Source organism: Dermacentor andersoni, chromosome 2 (genome assembly GCF_023375885.2).
Source record: "Dermacentor andersoni chromosome 2, qqDerAnde1_hic_scaffold, whole genome shotgun sequence".
Classification (NCBI taxonomy): domain Eukaryota; kingdom Metazoa; phylum Arthropoda; class Arachnida; order Ixodida; family Ixodidae; genus Dermacentor; species Dermacentor andersoni.
Window position 1 is genome coordinate 107570467 of NC_092815.1, and position 22693 is coordinate 107593159.

General features: G+C 43.8%; 1 protein-coding gene across 2 annotated transcripts in view; it reads left to right on the forward strand.

The window, feature by feature from the left end:
* Window positions 1–17105, forward strand: part of LOC126541463 (spatacsin) — a 102768-nt gene extending 85663 nt beyond the window's left edge. For both annotated transcript variants that reach the window (XM_072286491.1, XM_072286492.1), the window contains 7 exons: window positions 430–573; window positions 3508–3758; window positions 11260–11422; window positions 12281–12366; window positions 13059–13208; window positions 14436–14587; window positions 16787–17105. In XM_072286491.1, the coding sequence (XP_072142592.1) occupies window positions 430–573; window positions 3508–3758; window positions 11260–11422; window positions 12281–12366; window positions 13059–13208; window positions 14436–14587; window positions 16787–16970 (1130 nt within the window). In that variant the 3' untranslated portion in view covers window positions 16971–17105. The remainder of the gene's footprint in view (window positions 1–429; window positions 574–3507; window positions 3759–11259; window positions 11423–12280; window positions 12367–13058; window positions 13209–14435; window positions 14588–16786) is intronic.
* Window positions 17106–22693: the final 5588 nt, after the last annotated feature.

Genomic DNA, 22693 nt, shown 5'->3' on the forward strand with positions numbered 1-22693 from the left:
TGAAGCTGAACACGCAAGGGCTGACTAGTAGCTGAATGGTTTATTAGAGATTCACAAATGTTTGTGTAGACTGGCAGAACGAAGTAAATAAACAAATACAGCTCCCTGGAAAGTAAAACCGAAAAATTCAAGACACCATACAAAACCTCAAACAACATTTCTGCCTTATGCTGTAGTGATTGTACATTGCATTTTGTTTTCATGTGGACACTGTTACATTGGGCTGTCAGAGTGCTGCATGAAGAATGCAGCCAGCTATGTGAATTTAGGTTGGATCTGAAACAGTAAAGTAAGCGTGATGCTGTAATTGAGCAGGTGTTTCTTTTCCACAAATGTTTGAGAGTATGTTATATTCTTTAGTACACAACACTGCCTGTTTCCAGCACTGAAAAAAATTTTTTCTCTCGTTTCATGTTTTTTTTTTTTCAGGACGTGACCACGATAACAAGAAAAAAACAATACTAGATTCCTGGGACCTTGCAGTAGGCTTGTGCAGTGACCCATGTCTGCTGGGAAACTGCCTGCTCAAGGCTCGGGCAGCTAATCTTGATGCTGTTCGACACAGCTTCAAAGGTGCAATATCTCATATGTTCTCTTAGAGACACTTAGTTTCAGATCAGTGCAAGTCGTGTTGGAGGTTGTTACATGCAAAACTTGCAAGTGTGTTTCTCCATGCACCTTGTTGGACAACCAGGATGGCACACATTGGGCTAGAATCATAATTGAGCTGTCAACATGCAGGCTGTTGACAACATTGCTGCTGCCCCCCATTCCCTCCACTCTTGAAGCTGAAAAAACACTTGTGTCAGCTTTAATAATGCTCCAAACGGGAATGTGGCCATATTGGTTAGGGCAAGTTAAGTAAGTGGGAAAGTCTGCTTATAGAATTTTTCTATCATTCCTAAATTGCTTATGAACTTAATAAACTTCTTCACTAGACAGGATGAGTCTGTCTTGTGGAAAATGGTCAAGTGACAAGCTAGTGTGGTTGGATGAGCTATTCTCATTCAAAATGACTTAACTCCAAATGGCTAGATGTCCAGAACGGTTTGGCACAAATCTTCTAAAAGGCCGCAAAAACATGATACAACAGAAAATGACATTTTTATCGTCTCTTGTTCACTAGATAAATTGTGAAAATAAAAGCGGCCTCTAATTGTTATTTTCTCTGCAAGCAAGTCATCTCTGCAGAAAAAATGCTGAAATAGTTTTGGAAGTAGTGTACCACTCTGGCCAGAATGTTCTACCTTTTACATTTTGTACACTGTCATTGCCAAATGTTTAGAAGCTATTGTGCAAGTGACAAGATGTGCTGCTGAATACCTTCACAAGGCTCCCATAGCATGCCTTGTATTCCAAAGCATTAAACTGTGAGCAGGAGCTTCAGGCTTTCTAATGTCAGGGCATGGTGCAACAAAATTCCTATAGGGGGCCTCAGTATGCAGCTCAGCAACAGGTCCACTCAGTTGTAGAGCGCATTCAAAACCTGATTAAGTTGTTTAATTAATTTGTTTAATTAATTTGTTTGTTCATCTGTGTATTTGATATAGGGTTCAGCATTTTCTCAGTAATTGGTTTTAACCGGAAAGGGTCAGCGAAAGCAAATTTGCTAGACAGTTTAGAATCAGCGTGCAGCTACAAGCCTACATGTCCTCCAGTACAAAGAGCATGGCAAGGTCAAGGTAACACGTCAGCCTGTCACCCAAGTAGTCTTCACATTTTTCTTATGTGCATCCATTTTGCCTGCCGCTGTGATGAAAACAAGGAGCTGGGTATGCTGGGGCTGGCCGGGATACTTGCAGTTTTCCTTGCACGTTGCAGACACTGTGAGGGATGAACTGGGGAAGTTCACTGATGGTAATGTGGGGTCATATCTACATAGTCTCTCCTTTTTTTTGTAATTATACAGTGGTGCTCTGTACTGGCCTAATGTTATGAATTAAGCCTTATTCTATTTGTGTTCGAATAGCAAACACACTTTTTTAATTCCTACATAGTCACATCACTGTATCACCCACCATCTCCTTGCTAGGCTGCTTCTTCAAAGCTTTGTTATTCTGTGTATTTGATACAACTACAGTGTTGAAGATGCAGTATGTGCAGTTACACAGCACATTCCAGCACCAAAAAAAAAAAACTCAGTGAGCCAGATATTCACCAACCCTAACTGGTAACATCGATGCTAAATAGAATCTACTGAAAAATGCCAGTGAAAGTTCACGCGGAAAAATATGATTGGTGAAAAATATATGTTAGATGGAACTGAAAACCTAAAGATGTACTGTAAGAGTTGGGGTCGGGCATGTCAAAAGGGGTAGCTGGCCCATGACGTCTGACTCGTCCACGCCAGGGACGTTGTTGAAGGGAGAATGTGTTCTCGTCGAGAATGAGGACTGCTGGGCTTATTTATAATACCTACATGAAGAGTGGAGAATTTTACGTCTCATCAGTCTAGCATGACTGAATCAAAGCACCCTGAGGAGCCAAAAAAAACCTCTGTCCCCTCTCTGTCCCCTAACCCCCTCTGTCCCCCTCTGTCCTCCCTAAATCCATAGGCCAGGGAAATCTGCTGCCCCACCTTCATCCAGTCTGAGCGTTCAAAGTCATTGAAGGACCCACATTGAGGGTGAGGGTTCACACACTCACTCCCGTACCTTTGTTCACTGAACACACAGGAAGGAGGGGACCTTCATAAACAGGGATTGTCACACTTGACTCAAGCTGGCGCATCTTGGTTCCGCAGTTAGCTGGAGCGTCTGTCAAACGACCGTGGCAGTTACTGATGTCTGTGAGGAAACACCATAGAAGACTCTTTTCTAGGAGTTTCTTGCTCCCATTGGTCTGTGATGGCAAGAGTGAACCAACAAACGCTCTATCCACCAAACGTGTCTTGCCTTGCTGTCGCCGCAGGTGTGTCCGAGGGGGATGCATTGTTGGCTTCACGAAGCGATTTGTTGCAGTGGTGCAGAAGAAGCTAGATGGTCACTACCCCCGCTGGCCGATTGTAACAGTACGCTGAGTTATAAGAAAATAAAAGCCAGGAATGCTGAACCCTATTTAAATAATATTGCAGGTGTCATTGATCCATGCAAAAGGGGAAAAAGATAAAGCACAACATATCACGTGAACAGTAAGAGGCAAATTTAGATAACACATAACGTACGTGATGCAGTAACATTTCAAAAATAGTAATATTCAGTAGCCTTATTGCTCAATAACTGCTCAAGAGGCAGTTTGCTTCATTCTGTTATTGTTTGTGGAAATAAAGACTGCCTAAAAATGTCAGTTCTTGTTCTATCTGAGGTAAGGGACTGCGTGTGCTTACTGTATGTGACAATACCTCACAATTCGCATTTCCAACTGTTTTAGTTAGGGAACAGTAGGACCCAATGCTAATTCGTTCTTTTCTTCTTTCTTTAGTAAGTAACTTGAGTCGCTGAACGTTGCACCACTGTGTAAGGTTGGTTGACTTGTTGAATGAGCGGCACTCTGTTTTGTGGTGTGCAGCACTGTCGCTGGAGGTAGAGCTTTGTGTGCGGTCACACAGCTGCTTCCTGGAGGCGTGCAGCATGGAGGGCATCTCGCGCGTGCTGCACCGCTGTCACAGACTCACGCCATACCTCGTGGCTGGTAAACACTTTGGCTTGCTTGTGTCTCTACTGACCGGCATGGCGCGGTACAGCGAGATGACCTACGTCTTCGATTTGCTGCAGCAGCACCACCACTTTGAGCTGCTCTTCCAGAAAGGCATGGAGAAGGTTAGTCTCGGTTAGTCCCTGTGCATGATGAACAGAACGAAATTGTGTGCAGTAATGTGAATGCAGTCAACGATTACTGTATTTTCACATGTACAAGCTGCATCCTGATAGTAAGAAATTTGAGTTCGATGTACAAGTGTGGGCAAATGCAAACCCTTCAGGTATTACATGATTCAAAATTTGTTGAAGGTGGTTCTGCCACCTACCCCCCCCACCCCCCATCCACCTTCCCATTTTATTAGAATGTTTTTTTAAAGTTGTAATTCAGAGTGCAGGTCACTATGCCAGGGATGGTTACATGCATGAAATTGTAATATATGGACTAATTAACGTAGTATGTTGGGCTAGTTGATGTTGATGCAGTTCCTATGACATAGTTACTAGCGCGAACAGCACTAACGAAAAACAAGGGTGGGACAGAACAGAGTGCTAGTTCAGAAAAACATGCAAAGAGGCCACCATATGCTCAAATAAATGTGCAGACAGATGCATAAATGGATGTGCCACGTAGGAGACGACGAATTGTGCAACGAAGCCAATAAGTACTCACAACAAGCCATTACAAAGCATTAACCACATTCTTCTCAAGGTACAACAGTTCTTTAAAAGTGAGTGCCAGTGATGGAGCGCTCATGCATTCATCAGCAGCTTTTGAATTGCAAAACACCTCAAATATTTCCATATCTAACTGCCTGGTGAGTCGTCTGAGCATTTGCATGTTATGAAAACACGGGCAGCATTTACAAGTACATCTTCAGCAGTGGTTGGCCAAGTGGCCAGCGCCTGCTGGAGCATTTACAGGATTTTGGTGCTCCCTGAGCCAGTCGTTCAGGCACCCGCCTATTTTTCCAATATACTCCTGAGACACGGGATGCATTTGGGTGCACAGATTTTCCCCAAACTTTCAGAATAAGTCAGTAGGGTTATGAAGGTGAGAAGTGTTAAATATTTTTTCAACAGCCCTGATAGTTTTAGTTTCAGCTCAGCGCGATGTCCAATATATTGGACACTGGGATGCTACCCGGTCTTTTTTCACCCAGCGCGAACGTAATGATGTGCTGCAGATATTGCGCTGAAACTCGTGTGCAAAAATATTTCAATAACTCGAAAGGCAAAGTAGTGAATAAAGTACATAAAAAGAGTTCCTCTTCTCAACAAAAATTTTGCTCATGTGTCCACTTCCTGGGGGCAATTTCAAAACACCTTTTTTGTCCTTGGTGATGCAGAAGAGCCAACATTTGGTGCAAAAAAACTTTGTTTTCATGTCGCAGCCCTGTAGTCTGCAACGGGCAGCGTTTGCAGTGTCTCCCAGCATTGAACAGTGGGTAATGCTCTTTTCTTGGGGTTCTCGAGGAGACAGTCGAGCCTGCTTTGATGGTGGATGCCAGTCGGCGTCGTTCTCGCTCTCCGTTTCATCCTGCTTCTTACCGATAGTCTCAGCAACAGATTGGCGGAACTGGATTTATTTGAGTATTTCTTTCTGCTGTTTCTTTAGGGAGCGTACGTCCCGCGTATACTGCACCCAGGAGTTGCTGAGGGCAATGTCGAAGAGGTGAAAGATGGCTCTAATTGTCCACTTGTTGACGCATGCTTTTATCCTGTAGTAACTTATCATTCGGTCTGCCTTGTCAACACCGCCCATGTTGACGTTGTTCATGCGCACAATATCTGGTAGAGGGATATCGATATGTTTTTTTTCTCTTACGAGACCAGCTGCAACAGATGTCTTGCGTGTCCTAGCCATGGATTGAAAAAAGAAGTTATCGGCTTAATTCATCAGACACGCGAGGCCAGTCCCCTAAAGAAAGAAAGAGATGCGATTTCGTCCACAAGCCGCTAAATTCCAACAGTACTCCCCTGCTGTTCATAACAAGGCCGTCACAAAAGCGCAGTCAAAATAACCGGTTTGAGTCCTAGCGTCCAACGTAATGGACCCGCGAAATCAAAGGAAGCGTAAAAAAAAGTAAGCATGCGAACAGTTTAAATTTCGTATTCTGCACGTACGCTGTTGTATTAATTTAATATAAAATCAAAGATATGCCCTGAAAGCAGGTAGAAATATGAGAAACAGTGCTTACTTCTCCGGAAGCTGCCGTAAAACGCCGCGCCGCTTAATGCTGCCATTGTGGAACTCTTTCGGCGGGAATTTGAACGATGTATTTTCATCAATGCTGCATAGATGGCGCAAGCAGGTGTCCAATAAGTTGGACAGCGCGGTGTTATGATGATGAAAGCCTTGTCATAGGAGTACTGTCGCATTTCTTAATGTCCAATATATTGGACAAATCCCCATAGCGGGGTCTCAGGAGGATATAACACTTTCCACAGGGAAATGGAAATTTAGGGAAGTGGAATCTCAAAGGACACCAGCACTGTCCTCTCCCACCATTTTTTCCGTTAGTCTTGTTTGCGCTTGCAACTGTTTCACAGAAACTGCAATATATGGAGAATTGTGTGTATGCACTGGCTAGGGAACTGTGCAGCTATTTCATTGTTCTGCTCTGCGTTACCAGCATCAGCCGCTTGGGTACCAGCAACTATAAGAGGCGTGCACATGTTTTATTGCATGCCTGTGGTTTCTGCACACAACATTCACCTACCTACAACTGAACTTGTACAATATTATATTTGTAGAGTGTTCGTACAAATATGAAGCCACATCTTTTCTTAAATTACTGACCCCAGAACTTGCTCTGCTGCCCAGCTTTGCTCTTTGCTTTGAATATAATGTGAAATGTGTCTCCTTTTCCCTCCTTTTTTATTCTGCGATATGTGGCAAGCTCAACCATCAAACAAACGAGCCATGCAGAAAAGCCAGTCTTGCGGCGGCGTAATGAGAATACAGTTGCAAACATGCAGGAGGAGGTGCATATCTGCAAGAAAATCAGCGCAGAATGCAGGGGAGAAGTTCTGACAGTTTAGAGTGGTCAGAGTGCTCGTTCCCACCATTTTCAATACCGATGTCTAACAATAATGGTGCTGCCTCTGCATATTCTGGATAGCTCAGCTGTGAACATGGACTGCAGCAGTGGATTGGAAATCACGCCTTATTAAAACATATTTTAAGTGCACAGCTATGGCCTACATTATAACTCTTATATTATAATAATTTCCTGGGTCTTCAAGAAGTCTCATCTTTGTATAATCATGGTTGCATCGTATAAGTAAAAATAAGGTGCTTGCGCTCTTTCACATTGGAGTGTTGGTTAGGCAAACCCTGCAGGGTGCATGCAGTTTTATATTTGGCAGGACGTCGACATCTGTGCCACGAGGTTCCTGGTGGCAGGTGGCATTGTGAGACACAACAGAGCTGCTGCTTCTGCCTGCCAGGAATTCTGTTATGATTCTGCTGTCGGCAAATAGATTTCAATGCAAGCATCATATTTAATGTTTGAAGTTGAGCTCCACAGAGGAGTCTAATGATCACATTGCATAGACAAAACACTTCTATAGCTTCCTACATATACATCTTATATCTAAGAAAGTGATATTTTTTTCTATCTGTTTCGTTCTTATGTTCCCTCCGTAAAGCTTGGTACTGGACTAGGCAGTGAGACACAATATTGTCGTTGTGATGCAAAACACTTTGGTGACTTCTGTGTGATCAGAGCTTCTAGTCTCTCGAAAAGCAGGACGTGTCATCCATAATTGACAGTCATGAGCACATTCTTGTCACAGTACACGAGCTGCTTAAATTTAAACTCATTTCCTTTTATTTGCCATATATATTAATGTTACGGTGGGAAGAGAGGACAATGTCGTCGACGGTGAAGACGGCAGTGTGGAAACTTCTTGGGATTCTCAGCTGCTGTTTATGTATGCCTGGTAAATACATCGTGTAAATAGTTTCATCCCCATGATATTTTGGTGGAAGTGCTGGGTATGTGTCTTCACCACAGAGCTCCGCAGCGAACATCTCACCCAGTCTGGCAACATGCTTCCAGTGGAAGGCAATAGTGTTATCCCCGTGACAGTATTTAAGCAAAAGATGTGACAAATTTGCAGGGCATGCAATAAGCTGCCTTTGATTGTGGAACGAAGTGTTTTGCAAGTGCACACATACAGTTAAACCTCGAAACAACGGAGTCGGTAAAATTGGCAATTTGTTTCGTTATAGGGAAATTTCGTTGTATTGAAATTCAACCTTTTATGCAAATAAGTACAGTCACCAATTGATTTTTCTTGCATGGAAAGGGGCCGCAGAAGTTTCCAAATTATTGGGACATCAAAAGAAGCTAATTTAAATGAGAAAAATTTATTTTGATAAATTTGGGAGTCGGCGGCGAATGATACTGTTTCATGCCAAGTACTATCGTGAGCAATATGAGCGCGAACACAGGAGCACGTGTCAGATAGCCTCGAACCCTGCTATAGGCGGTACATGGTGACTGCCGTTGGAAACAAAGTGGAAAGGAGGATGCTGTTCTAATAACTGTTGGCATTACCAACATGCGTCTCTTTATACAAAATGCGGAACTTCGCATCTCCACCGCAAAAGCTGTTTGATATTACAGTTACTGATAACTTTGTGCACCTGAGCGTGAGCAGTAGCAGCACTGTCTTTAAGTGTAAACATTCGAGAGCTATTTCCCTGGGAAGTCTGTCCATCCGTATGGAACGTGTGACACGATACATTCCATATGATATACGTCAGGTCCTATGGCGGTATACCTGAAAATACTTTATGTTGAAATCCAGTGGTAGATCCAGATCGTTTTCCTGCTCTGGCAGAATGATAGCGTGAGTTTCAATGGAAGAATTCCAATGGCAGAGTGAGAGCGTGAGTTGTGTATTCCAATGGCAGATTAGGACCAGCCACCAATTCCGGATCGCTCTGTGGAGCAAAAATATTTGCTCCACCGAAATTGGCAGAGTTGACCGGAACTCCACGTGACCTATTTCCTTCACCCAGATTACCTCTAAAGCAGGGTGCGCGACTGTGTATGCACTCAGCCGCGCTTACAGCCATGTGCAGCCACAGCCGAGACACGCACCAACAAGCGCGCACTTGATCGCGTTACCGCGAACTCGCTCCCCTCTTCTTTGCCTTTGCTCGCGTGGGAAGGCGGCACTCGTGAAGCCGCCACCTCTCTTGTCTCACCCTTGCACACTTACACTCGCACCTAAAGCACGCAGTGCGCGGGGCGCGATAGAAAATTATTGCACTTGTACTTTATACAGAACATGATGCAGCTCCACTTCTGCAGTCGCTCTTGTTGCGCTGTGAGCGATTTGAGAGGTGCGTTTGCAAGCAGCATCTTGTAATTCAATCATTTCACCATCTGCATCCGTGGAAGTTTCCGTTTATTGTCTCGGCATTCCTTTGCGACGGCAGTGAAATTTCGTTATATTGAAATCACATACAAACACACTTCGTTATATTGAGGTTTTAAATACATGTTCTATGGGCAAGATGTTACAAAAAGTTAAATACTTAATTATATCGAGGTTTAACTGTAAATATCATACTCTTTGTAAGTGCTGCTTCTTTCCTTGTGCAAGTCTTTCACATTTCTGGCTGTGTTAAGATGGGCTAATCTTCCTGACGTGTTCCTTTCCAGTTTTGCTATTCTTTAATGGCTTGTCAAGCAGGGCTGAAGGTAACAGATATAAATCTTCGAAAAAATTGCACTTGTGCTCAAAAGGCAAAGCAGAGAAAATTATTAGACAGCTATATACATTAAGGCTAGTAGCTTTATTAGCTGTATAAAATGCTGTAAATGTTTGCTTCCCAACTAAATTAACAAGCACAGTGTCATGCACGCACAGGCAAACTTGGAACACATTTCTCTGGATGACCGCAGACACTCGCTGTCAGAACGCTGGCGTGATTAAGAACAGCAGCAGCAACAAGCAAATTCCCCATCGTGCTGCCTCTTGCTTCAGTGCGAACAAGGCACGCAAGAACACAGCACACATGAAGCCAACAACTATCTTGGGTTGGTTAGCCTTCGAATCCAGTGCAGATGACCTTTCCCCGAAAAGATGTGCATAGCTGCGCACAACCGTGTAATGTGTGGCAACAGCCATAGTAGAAGCAGAGTCGTGCGACCCTGCCCCCCCCCCCCCCCACCCACTCCTAGCATATACAGTGAAAGCTTGCTAATTTACAACTCGTTAATTTGCAATTTCGGATAATTCGAAGTAGTCGCCGTGGTCTGTCCAGCAATGTACTGAAAGCAATATGTAATACATCCCACTAATTCACACTGAAATCCACACCTCCACCGATAATTCGAACTCTGTGCCATCGTGGATGGGGAGAGTGCTAGTGTGCGGGAGCATGTGGGCGACGCTGGCATCGCCTCACGGGCTGCGCAGCATTGCTTTCTCCATCTGCAGCCCTTTGTTTAGGCTTGACTGGAGAGAGACGCGTTTGCGCCTGGCCATGCATCTGTTGCAGGTTGCTTCTCTCCCAGGAGGTTCCGTATAAAGCTCAAGGGCATTAAAATCATTGCCGTGCGCGGTATGCTGTATGTGCAAGAGAAAGCATGCAAGGGTGAGCCGGCGAACGTGGCTCAATCTCGTGTGTCCTGTCGCACGCGCAAGGCATGGGGGTGAAGTGGAGGGAGGGGAGGATGTCTTTCTCTGGCGCCTGCTGCTTACGGCGCGGCCATTCAGGTGCCATATCTTGAAAGCGATCTGCGAGGTGGTCAAAGTGCGCGTCCGAGTGGACCTCATCTTCAAAGCAATCTGCGATGTTTTCAGAGTGCATGTAGTGCTGGTAGCTTCGTATGCGATGTGCTTTCTCTGTTTCGTTCGTATTAAGCGAGACCTGTATGAAGGTCAATTCGCTCGCTGCTACTGCCACGATTCCTCACTCCAGCGTTTTTCAGCAAGTTTCCGCAGTCATCGAGAGAGATGTGTTCATGTTTACAAGTTTATAAAGCCGATAAAAGTACTATCCTTACTTCGTATAGCTATCTACTGATTTGCTATCGCAATCGATGCTTCCCTTTTCAAGTGAAACTGCAACATCTTTCTTTTTCTGTCCACGCCGGTCGGCGCGACGAATACACGGATGGAGCAAGAACCATCTTGACATCGGGCACGTAGGACTGCGTTGGCCGCATTTTTTAAAAATTGTTTATTGTTTCACGGATTCTCTCCATGTAGGGAGCAGAGGTAAAGGCAAAATGCCTGACAGAGCCTCTGCGCCTCTACACTTCAGTGGTTACAGTACAGTGGTTACGCTGGCTGCGCCAGTGCTTAGAATTATAGACATTGTTGTTCACGCCAACGTGACGTAGCGTCTGTGAGCGCATCCTCATGCCTCATCGGACTATATATGCGCCTTAACTGAGCGATTTTTTTCTGACTTTTGTAGTTCGAATTAATGAGCTTTTACTGTAGCAGCTCCTTCATCTTACGCTTTATACGGAACCTCATGGCGATGCAAAAATTTGCCTGGAGTGTCCATATAATTGCTATTGCAATAATAAGTCAAGGCATGTACCGACTCACTTTAATCTTTCATTCTTTTCCTTTTTTTCATTATCAGGTACCATATCTAAGGGTGGCTTTGTTGGATTACCTCAAGCATCGGGGTTGCACGGACACTGACCTGTACTCTATGCTGACATTGAATTTCAACATGCATCGTGAAATCGCTGAGCACCTTGAATCTGCAGCTCTCAAGAAGATGAACAGGCTCTCTAGTGATGGTAAAGTTCCAAGCGTCTTAGTTCCCTATTTATGTTAGCTATCATCTCCAGCATTTTATTTTCTTGTTCTCTGTGGGTAATATGACTCAAAGTAGGAGACAAGTAGCACTTGCCCTCTTGTCAGCCTCGTGGCTTTTGCTTTATCACTCCTTATTTTGCAGAATGAAACACTGGCCATAGTGCTGTCGCTACAAGTTGTGACATTTGTATGAACTATGTACTTTTAGTAGCACAACTTTATCTGTTGTTTTATATTAAACGTCCAATAAAAGCAGCAAATTAGAGAAATTGTGTGCAGCCTGCATAAAGGTGTGCAGAACAGCAGGCATGTGATTTTGCATTCCTAGTGCTGCAGTAACTGTAGCTCTTGTGTAGTATACTTACCATGTTATTGGTCAAGCCAACATTTATGACATTTGTTCAGGCACCGCAGTGGGACAATTGCAGAGTTTTTACGTGACAGTGAAAGACTTCATAGCTCGAGTCTTGCTGCATTACTTGCCAATGCAAATGACGCATGTTTACAGTGACTTCCCACTGCTTCTGCTTCCTTGTTCTATAGGTTAGTCTAGTGGGTTGGGCCCAGAACTCTTGGCCATTGATTTCAGAGTAGCAATTTTGACGTCTGTTTGGGATGACTGGGTTTGTCTGTGTAGGTATTGTCGCCAATTTTATATATGACTGTACATTCGGTGACAGTATAATGCAGTTTGATAATGCGGTCAATTGGTAAAAGCTAGGAGATAAAAAGCAGTATGTTGAGTCTGCATGCAGAGGCATCCATCGTGGTATGTACCTTAAATACTAAATGACTAGCTGTGTTCTTTTATTCTGACTGGTGTTGTGAACCGCTAATAGGGCCCATGACATGGAGTGCGCAGGAACAGCAGGTCTTGGACACTGTGATGCAGGATCTGGCCGACGCAGCTGAAAGCTATGTCAAGGTTTGTTTTCCACTTTATGGGATTTGTTTTTCTTTCTTTTATTCAGTCAGGCAAAATTAGAAGTGCGGATTCCTTGTCTAAAGTATATGGGCTGTTGTGTGCCAAACCATAGTGCTCGTTGAGCTGTGCAACCAGTCTCCTGTGCCACCAGTGCTCTGGAAAATATGGACAAGCGTTGTTCTCATTCTCCAGCATGTCTTGGCAAAATTGGGCAGCATTCGCTCACATTCGCCCACCAAATGTTTTATTCAGGTACACCTACACTCAGGTCTTCAAAGTTCGCTGCCACTCTCTTACAGTTGTGGCTGGGGCATAAGTACAAGGGAGCTAGCTTGTAAGTGAATATGCCAGCCTATGGCATTTATAATGCTGTCTACTGTGGCAGGATGGGCATATATTTATTTGCATTCACACTTGCATTTCTCTACCACTCTGTCATGTTCAAAGCCCTGGAATCGGTGAGCGAACACCTTGATGTATGCTACTGGAGAGCTGGAAACAATAGCAGCCCCCTTCATGGACTGGAGTAATCTCCATGCACATGTGCAATAGCCTGAACATGTCTGAAAACGTGTGCACCTGTGTATAGTGCGATGTTGCCTCGGGTCTTTTGACCTGCTTAGGAAAGTGTGCACTTACAGGTTGACACTGCCACATTTGTGGCTGACTGCATGGAAACTGTATGTTTACAGGCGGAATGTCTTTTGAGGGCTCAAGCGTGTGCCCGGCAAGCGCAATTTGTTGCCCTCCAGTTGCGTTACTTCAAATCTCGGCTTCCACTGCTCAACCTCACACCTTCTGCTGCCCTTGCTACTGTGGCACAGCATCCAAATTTTTTTGAGGTGAGGTTTGTTTAAACAGCTTCCTTCTGTACTGTGCCTTACTTATTTATTTATTTAAAGGTACATCACAGGCTCCGGTCGGGGAACTGAGTGATGGGGGATTATACAATAAAATATGTGATGAGCATGAACAAGAACAAAGAAAAATAACAGTAAGCAGAACAAAAAAATGCATCGTTATACAGTCTCAGTTTGTAAAATGTGTATATAAGCGCTCAAGGAAATGTTCGCGGTTTGTGATTGAAACAATGGCATCTGGAAGATCGTTCCAAAGTGCGATAGCTTGTGGCAAAGCCGAGGAATTGAAAGCTTTAGTTTTACCAAATGTGCGTTTGATGCTGAGGTGATTATGAAGGCGCCTGGATGTACGTAATGGTTTTTCAAGTGGCAGTGGGGATGGCGTTACGCTGTGAATATGTTTGTGTATTAAGCATAAAAGAGCAACAGAACGACGAATACTTAACGTCTGGAGTGGAATGCCTAGCTTAATTTTTGTTATACTGGAATGGTGGTTATAGTTACATGAAATGAATCGAGCGGCTCTATTTTGTACGGCTTCCAGCATTGAGATTAAATACTTTTGATGAGGCGACCAGATGGATGAAGCAAATTCAAGCTGTGGGCGGACGAAGGTTAAGCATGCCAATTTCCGGTATAATGTCATAGGGCTAAGAAAACACTTCCTTGAAATAAATATGAACCAACTACATATGGTATCTGTATTCCATTCTATCTATTTGGGTTATCACTAACCTTGCTAGATTTTTTGTTGAACAAAACAGAGTGTAGACATGAACTGCTAATTCATTATAAAATATAAAGACGCCAAATAAACGGACACACACAAAAGAAGAGAACAGGACAGGGCGCCTGTCCCATTCTCTTCTCTTGTGTGTGTCCATTTATGTGGCGTCTTTATGTTTTATAATAAACAGCTACCAACTAGCCCAACAGGAAGTGCTTTTATGAACTGCTAAAGTGACTTTTTCTCGCTAATGGCTTAATATTTGCTTGACGTTCAAAGAACAGTTCTACCTGCATATCATCTTTTGTTTGTCTAGTTGGAAATTCATAGATGAAGTGTGACATGTATAATGGATGAAATTTTTTTATACTTGTGCATCAATTCACAAGCAGTTAGATTCCACAACATTTGGTGTCCTTTATATGTAGTAATATGTTTCCAAGTCGTTCTTTACATCTTTGCTTGATTCATGTTTTCTACAGGCGGACATGATAGCAGAGGCATATGGGCTTCAAGGATGGCATAGTGCAGCGATTTTTCAGAGGGTGTTGCTGGAACAAGACTGGGAATACCTCAGGGACCTGTGTTCAGTCTGTGAGTTGACTCCTGAACACGTTCAAGAGCTAGTTTTCAAGTAAGTTTGCTCTACATTGTTTCTAAAGCCACAGCAAAATGAGATACCTATGCACCACAGTTTACTAATGGAAGTCATGAGGATGATAATGACAACTTTGGCAGCAATGCCAGCACTTGGCACTTGTAGTTCCTTCATATCTTTGTAAGGTTCATCAAGACATACCACAGTTGTATCTTTGCCTCAAATGCATGACATCGTTGGTTACTTGCAGAAACAAGAATGCATGCTCTGTATTCGTACTTAAATGACTAACCAAATTCTCAGCTATTTCGGAAATGTAAGAAAATAAAGGCAAGGAAGTCAACCAGGTGTATGCCCAATTTGCTACCCTACACATTGTCACAGGGTCATGCATAGGCAAAGAATGGAGAGAACACCAGATGCACACACAATGGTGCACGAAAAAAATATAGCAGTGCTGCAGAAAATAGGGGGGGCTTGTTTGCCATATGTTCAAATTGCTCTCATGATTTCTGCTGTATTAGACCATAACAGGTACATGAAATGAGGTTGTTAATTCAAGGAAGGATTTATGCAGCTTTATTTGTGCAGCTCATAGGGCATTCTACCTGTTTGTTTGGCATTTGTGCAGCTCAATAAGGTCATCTGACACCTAATGTTGACTGTTATTCAGTGTGCAATACAGAAGTGTGGCTACTGAAACTGTCAGAACACCAGTGGGGTGCTTAAAGATTTTGTTGAGACCCTTGTTAGTTGCATCAGTGTACTAATAAGTACAGTACAGCTAGCTCAAGAAATGTTACTGTACAAACGGCACATGACAAATATTCACGTCATTGTGGAAGAATGTTCAACATAATGTGTGGCAGTGTTGTATAGTGGCTTACCAGTGGACTACCTGTCAAGGACGTTTGGATGCATCAAAATACCATCTATGTAAATTGGCATGCAAACATGCTTAAATTGACTAGCGTATATTATGCAAAAAAAGAGGTGAGGCGTGCAGACAAGACACAAGAGTAGAGAAATGGATAAATGTTGTCCACTTCTCTACTCTTGTCTGTCTGCACTCCTCACCTCTTTTTTGCATAATAAATCCTTACCAACTAGCTCAGCTTTCTGCTGTCTTGAATAGGGTATGTTGTTTTTTTTGCATTTAGACTCACCTGTGTGATGACTTGACTGTGACTCTGACATGGATTTGGGGACTAAACTATGTTAAGAAACCAGCAGTGCATCAAATGCGCATCGCACACTTAAGAAAAGTTACAGCCATATGAAGGAAGCAGAGAATGAAGCCAGGGAAAGTATGTGGAAAATTTAATTTCAATTGAAATTTATTAAATTCAGTTGATGTAGAAATGAGGATAGGTGAGGTGAAGGTGGATGGAAAGACAACTTGCCAAAGGTGGGAGCTAAACCCACACCTTCAGCACTACACAAGTGCTGTTTTGCTGCATGAAAATAAACAACAAAATTGGGAGGAGGCTTAAGTTTTGCCTTTAAGAGTGGAACGCTATAGCATTCAAAGATCATAAACAACACAAATGACTGCTTGTCACGCTTCCCGGCAACTGCAGCTTATGTAACCGTAATGTTTACTGGGAAACGCTGGCGTTGAATGCTATGCATGAAGGCGAGCTTTCTGGTAAAAACTGCATATGATGCGGCGGAGGCGAGTGCCATCTGGAGGTTTTATGAGGAAATGGGCACGCTGCTTCATGGCCTCAGAAATTGGCACGGATGCGCATGTGCAAATCTTGGAGGCCATGGCCACCCTATGAATAGAAATGCTGGAAAAGGGGTTTGTGTTTCCGTTTCTGCATTACAGAATTGTTTATTATATACTCAAATTACAATCCGATGCTGTCATGTCAGTAGACTGCGCTTAGATTGTACTTTCAATTTTTCTGATGCATGTTACTTTGATAAATTCAAATAATTCAGTAATGCCTCTGCACCACTCGATGGCATGCACGGTTGTGGTTTGGAATGATTTTCCACCAAGCGACGTTCGACGCTAACATTTGATTTTTTGCAACCTGGGGTTTTTAACACTATCACGTTAAAAGGTGCACTGATTATTAAGCCACTCCCCTACCCAACCTCCCAGTTTTTACTGAAGGCACATAGCTGCAGTGATTCCTGCTACACTCTATGCTAGTTGCTTTCACCACCTATGGTTTTTTAATCTCGAGTCTAAAGAATGAAGCCAACAAAATGTTTCTTTTCAAGGTACGAGGCAGAAGCATCTAGAAACGAGAAGAGTCGAGAAGCCCTTGAGCACATCCTTGAAAGTCTTCCCTGCTTGGAGTCACGGCTGCGGCTGTCAAAGAGGCTTGGATTTTCACGACTAGCATCACAAACACTACAAGATCACCCTTATCTTCGAGACTGCCTTGAACAAGATATTCGGTAGCCGTTACTCAACCTAATTTTATACAGTGCCCTCAAAGTAGTATTTGTTGCATTTTGTACTGTTGTAAAGAAGTGAATTTTACTAGCTGAAAAAAAAAAGTGGTTAGTGCAATAAAGTTCTTGTTCAAATAACTTTTATGAAGTTACAGAGCCATGTTAAAGGGCGCCTAAACACGTCTGGCAATTGAAAAGACAATTGCGGGCTCCTCTCCGGGCTTTTCAGATCATTTCTTCACACGTCATCACGCCAGAAGGATCGTGCATGAGACGTATAAATGATGCGTAAGCATTTGCTACTAATCACCTGCTGTTTCGTTCTCGTACGCTGCTGTATAATTGGGAGAAACACCATGAAAGAATCGTGAAACGGAGAAACACAGTCGCAACATCGAAATGTTAGGGCACGGGCCCTATCTTGAAAGCGACCTGCAATGATCCGAGTGCTGACAGCTTCTTGTGCGCCGTGTTCTCGCTTAGTTTGTGTTGAAGCGAGAGGCAGCTCGAAGGTAAATTTACTCTGGTATGGGCCCTATCATAAAAGCACTCTCGTCTTAAATGATGGATGGACTGGGTTCCCCGTTGGGTAGGCATATAAATGCTTATGCATTTAAATATCTGTCAATTGGTACACATACAAGGGCCATCAGTTCCAATACATCTGCTAGCACGACTTTGCCACGCAGCTGCATGCCCGCCCTTGTTGTCTTGCTTGCATGTTGTGCGCAATCACTTTGTGAAGTCGCAAAGTGTGACTTCACTTTGTGTAGTGCAACAAAAGAGCACCAACATGACATTTGGTACTGATGGTGGCTATATGCTTCTATAGAAGCTGATGGCAAGGAGAGAGAACCCATGGGGAGAGTAGCAAAGGTGAGAGAGAAACACTCACTTGCCTGTGAGCGAAGAGAGATGAGCCAAAGTCAAACAGTGTCTTGCTGGCGTGACGGATCACGGTCTTAAAAATATCACAGAATTTGTTCTGTCCACTGAGGACTTAACCCTTTGAGCATCAATGACATAAATATATGGCGCCGCAAACAAGTCCAAAATGGTCGATGCCGTATACTTATGGCACCGTCTGTATGTTTATAAAATGCGCCAATTTCCTAACTTTTTCTTTTCTGTGATGTGCTGCCACTATGTGGGGATACAAGGAATTTTTTTTCGCGCGCCATCCTCTCTCGGTTTTCATCGCATGGTTTGTTTTAGCACTAGTTCACTCCCGCGCAATGTGCGCGCGGGCGGTTTCAGCTTCTTGCGCTTGTAAAACTGATGGCTATCTCGTTACTAATCGCTCAAATGGCGACTGCTTGTTTCTCGCTCGTTTAGCTCTCACAGGGATGTGCAACTGAAGGATCCTGCTGTACATGCGTTTCCGTTGCTTTATTTATTTATTTTTTTGGAGACTTGCGAAAACTAATTGCATCTGGTTGGCGATAAGATGAAGATTAACGAAAGTTTGTCATACGTTTTGCTTTTTTGACGGGCACACAACCAGTTTTCTTGAGTGTGTGCACCTATGCAGTTCGATTACACTATGGATGTACATATTAGTTTAAGAGCAGGAACATTTCAGTCTTGCGAAATATTCTCATGTGCACATTTTCAAAGCCTTGAACTATAACAATGCGTCAAATTTTTAATTCTTACAAGTTTATTTCCTTTTTTTATTGTTGTTATTCATGAATAAAGAGTACATATATAGCAATGCAAAATATTTTTTTCTCACTTTACGGTCACCCTAGAAAAATTACGGTAAACTTTTGTCAAAGTAAGTCCTTAAGAAGAATTGGAATCTGTAATAAAAAAAACGACCCTGTGCAGTCGCATATGAAAGAAATAATCGACCCTCAAAGGGTTAATAGCCTGAAAAAAATAATTAAACAAAGTAAATGTCAGCGAAGGACAGCTGACTGCAAAAGTTTTCAGGCCATGAAAGTCACGAAACGGTTACATTTCGTTGCAACTTGTCCGCTAAGCTTGCAATTTTGGTGAACAGTGGGAGGTTTTACAAGGAAGTACCCACTGTGTCTTTCAATTCAAGGGCAGCTTCATTGGCTACAGTGAAATTTCTTTTTCACAAATACCATGCTACAAAAACTTTTGTTGTTGAATGTTTCATTCCCAATTTATATCGACCAGAGCCGGTATAACATAAAACTACTACAACCTGTTTTTATTCCAAATCGACCATTAACCCTCTGCGATAGGTCAGAATGGCTCGGGCTCTGCCCATATGGGTGTGGCGTCCGCCCATATGAGCTGGACCCAAACCATTCCGACCTATCAAGGAGTGCTAATGGGTGATTTGGAATACAAACAGCTTGGAATAGTTTTTATGTTATAGGGCCCCAGGAATGGAAGAGAAAACGCATCATCTGTATATGTTGCTTCAGTGGAAGAATGTTGCACCATGTTGACAACGTGGGCGGTCACGCTCTATAAGAGGGTTTTCCATTGCGAGGCGGGAGCAGGGGTGAGGCAGGAGTTCAGAGGGCGCACCATACACACACGATAGTGCCAATAGGGTGGTGCGAAGAGCGTACCAGGAAAATTCAACAGAATTCACCAAGGTGCAACTTATGTTAAAATACAGTGTAACACGCTGTTTCATTTTTTTTTTTTTTTTTGGGTGATGGATCATTGATTACACATGAAAAATCGTTGCCAGGAGAGCTCGCTCCACCTTGAAAGTGGTGGTGCTGGGCCCCTTCTACATTTACATCACTTTCTCATTTATGAAAGCTCTGTTCTCAGCAAGAGCAGCACGTTTGTTTAGAAATCCTTGTTTTACCTAATGTTTGCCTTGTGGAGATTGAGGTATGCCCCAGAGCCTTTGTGTGGGCATTCATCTGTCCTGTCGTCTCTACACCTCTCCACTTGCGACGGTTGTCGATGGTGGCTTTTGCCACGAACCGGTTCGCAGCAGTGGCGCTTCGCATGGCCAACTGCAGCGGCCACAATGCTGTGGGTAGAGTGACCAGGAGGGAGATCTCTGCAGAACAGCACTGGGTATGTACACATTTTCCTCTCATTCGCTGGCCCCTTTGTTAGAGACTGGCGGGTGTGTACCCTGAGTTGATCCTTTTTCAAACGCTAAGCCGAAGAGCGGTGCGTAGTGCTCACACATGGTCCTACTATGCAGAGCTGCACTTGTCAGATGCCCAGGCTGACGAAGATTGCCTGAGCTCTTGCAAGTGGGCCCATTGGTTAACGTGAGAGCAAGCAGCATAGCTGTGGGGACTTTTCCTAGTGGCTTGTCGCGGGCAGCCATCCTCTCGCAATGACTTGCTAGTGGCACTCCATTTCTGTATTTTCACCCTTGGCGCAAGAGCCCTTCGATTCCCGCTCCGGCCCGGGCATTTATGCAGTGTTGGGTACCACCAGAGAAAAATTGGGCAATACTGTGTATTCTCCTGTGCGCGTAGCGCTCGGTGCTTCCCACCTTCTGCGGCCTGAGCACCCACGCAGCGGCGCGCTAGACTACAAGAAGCAACAGCTGAAGTGGCCCTGTGGCTCATTAAGCCCGAACCTGCGGTGATCAGTATACTTATGTGGGATATGAGACCGCCTCAGTCTTTAGTGTCGTTGACTACAGACTCCAGATGACCTTCTTTTTTTTTCCATTATATTTTGACTAGTCGACTCTGCAATATTGGTACGTCACCTCAGTCACCTACATGTGTGTGGCATACAACTGTATTGCGCCTTAATTCAGCGAAGTCAGAATGAGTGCCCATTTCAGTGTGGCGTCATTGAGCGCTGAGCAACATGCATGTCTATGCATCCTCCTCCTCTCTTTTTGACAGTCAAATGCCTTTATAACGAAGTACTTTGGACCTCCGAAATTCTTTGTTACACAGGTCATTTTGTTGCAAAGATCGCGCACCATTCTGCTCACTATAGAGCAGGCTGAACATGTTCAACAAGGGAAAACCTTTGTTTAGCAAAAATTAAAAAACTTAGTGAAATACATCACTTTTTTTGTGTACGCTTCACCTGGTGGAATGTGTGGCTATAGCGGACCTCACTGCACCGAGCTTCATGGCATGCTCTGTGGTGAAACGCGGGAGCGGTGCCAGATAAATCTGCAGATAACTGAATTCAGCTATCGCTTTTCTTGCCATCAGAAGTCTTCCTTTGTTTACAGGACCTTCGTCACCATTTCCTTTGTTGTGTTTTTTTGCTGGAGAGGCATTCACAGTATACGTGAAAGATAGGAATTCGGCCAGGACATAATCACTACTTTGTTATACAAGTAATTTCATTATAAAGGCATTCAACTGTGCTCGTCTCCTTCATTCCACCCATCTGCGAGGCCGACTGCTCTGCACGCGAGGAGACCACCATCCTCCCAATAATCCTGCATATACAGGCTGTTAACTGCAAAACTTTCTGAAAGGATGACTTTAATGCTGCCAACTGTATGTGGGAGACTGATTTCGGACTGATGCATAACCGGTAGAGAAATAACGGCATGGGTTCCTACTCAAAGCTACATATTCTGGGAAGAAATGGTGTTTGCTTGTGTGCGCTGCATGACCTCGTTGTACTATCAAGTACACTTGAACAAGTACCTTGGTGTTGCAGGAAGTAGCGTTCGCTGTATGAGAAGTTCAGACTGCCTACAGTACACCTATAAAATAGTCATAAAAGTGCGTATTCAGCGCTTGACTCTTAACACATACAATGTCTTCATGGGCCTGATTGTCAAAACATATTCATTTAGTTCCCGATCCATGCTGTAAAGGAACATGTACTCTTTTTACTTAGCTACATCATAAGACTTTTATGCTCAGAGCTCCAATGTCACAAAAAAGTAAAGCCAGTTCCATGCAGCGAAGCTGGTGGTCGTTTTTTTCAAGTTTGAACTCGTGTTTAGCACTACTTTCATGAAAGTCTTTTGTCTCGTCGTCGTCATTTTGCTAGATTCGAGCTTCGGTTCTGGATTGCGCACACTCTTCAGTTGCGTGAGGGTGTGATCCCACAGTCTATCACACCTTGCAGCTGTGGCCACACTCACGGTCGAGGAATTCTCTGTTGAACCGTCCATCGGCACCCTTCGTGGGAGGAATCTCCCTGCGCTCCTTTTACTCTTGAGGTTAGCTTGCCTCTGCTGGTGCCTTAGCTTGCCTTCGCTTGAAAGGCTTGCCTCCACCAGTGCTTGGCTTGTGCTTCTCGCTCTCAAAAGCTCAGGATTTGCGCGACTTTAGCGGTGCCACTCGCACCGAGCGGAATCCATGGGGCAAAAGGGTGTGTGCTGGCGAAACACATGGTCCTATACCCCTCTCCCTCCTTCCCTGGCACGCGCTCTGCCCCCTGAGTGACACTGGACAACGAAGGCTCAACTTAGCTTTACTTTAGAATGGGCCACATAGAACTGGTAAGTGAACAGTAGTCCTAGCATCCATGCTTTCATGATAATTGCTTTGCAGTGAAACATTGGCCTGCTTGCGCTATGTTGCGTATTCAAGCAAGCAGGCTTTCCATTTTATATAATGTTGCTTCACTATGTCACTGAGTATATTCACAAGTATATTGGCAAAAAAATTCAGAATGATTGGGCATCACTGATCGCATAATTTTAAGCGCAATACGGAGTGCAGCGACCATTCTTCCGTGACGAAAGGTGAGGTACAGTAACAGTGGGGACCTAATGAGAGGTGTTGAACCATTCTGTGAAGCAAAGTTCAGCCCATATTACAGCTTGCTCAGCTTAATTGT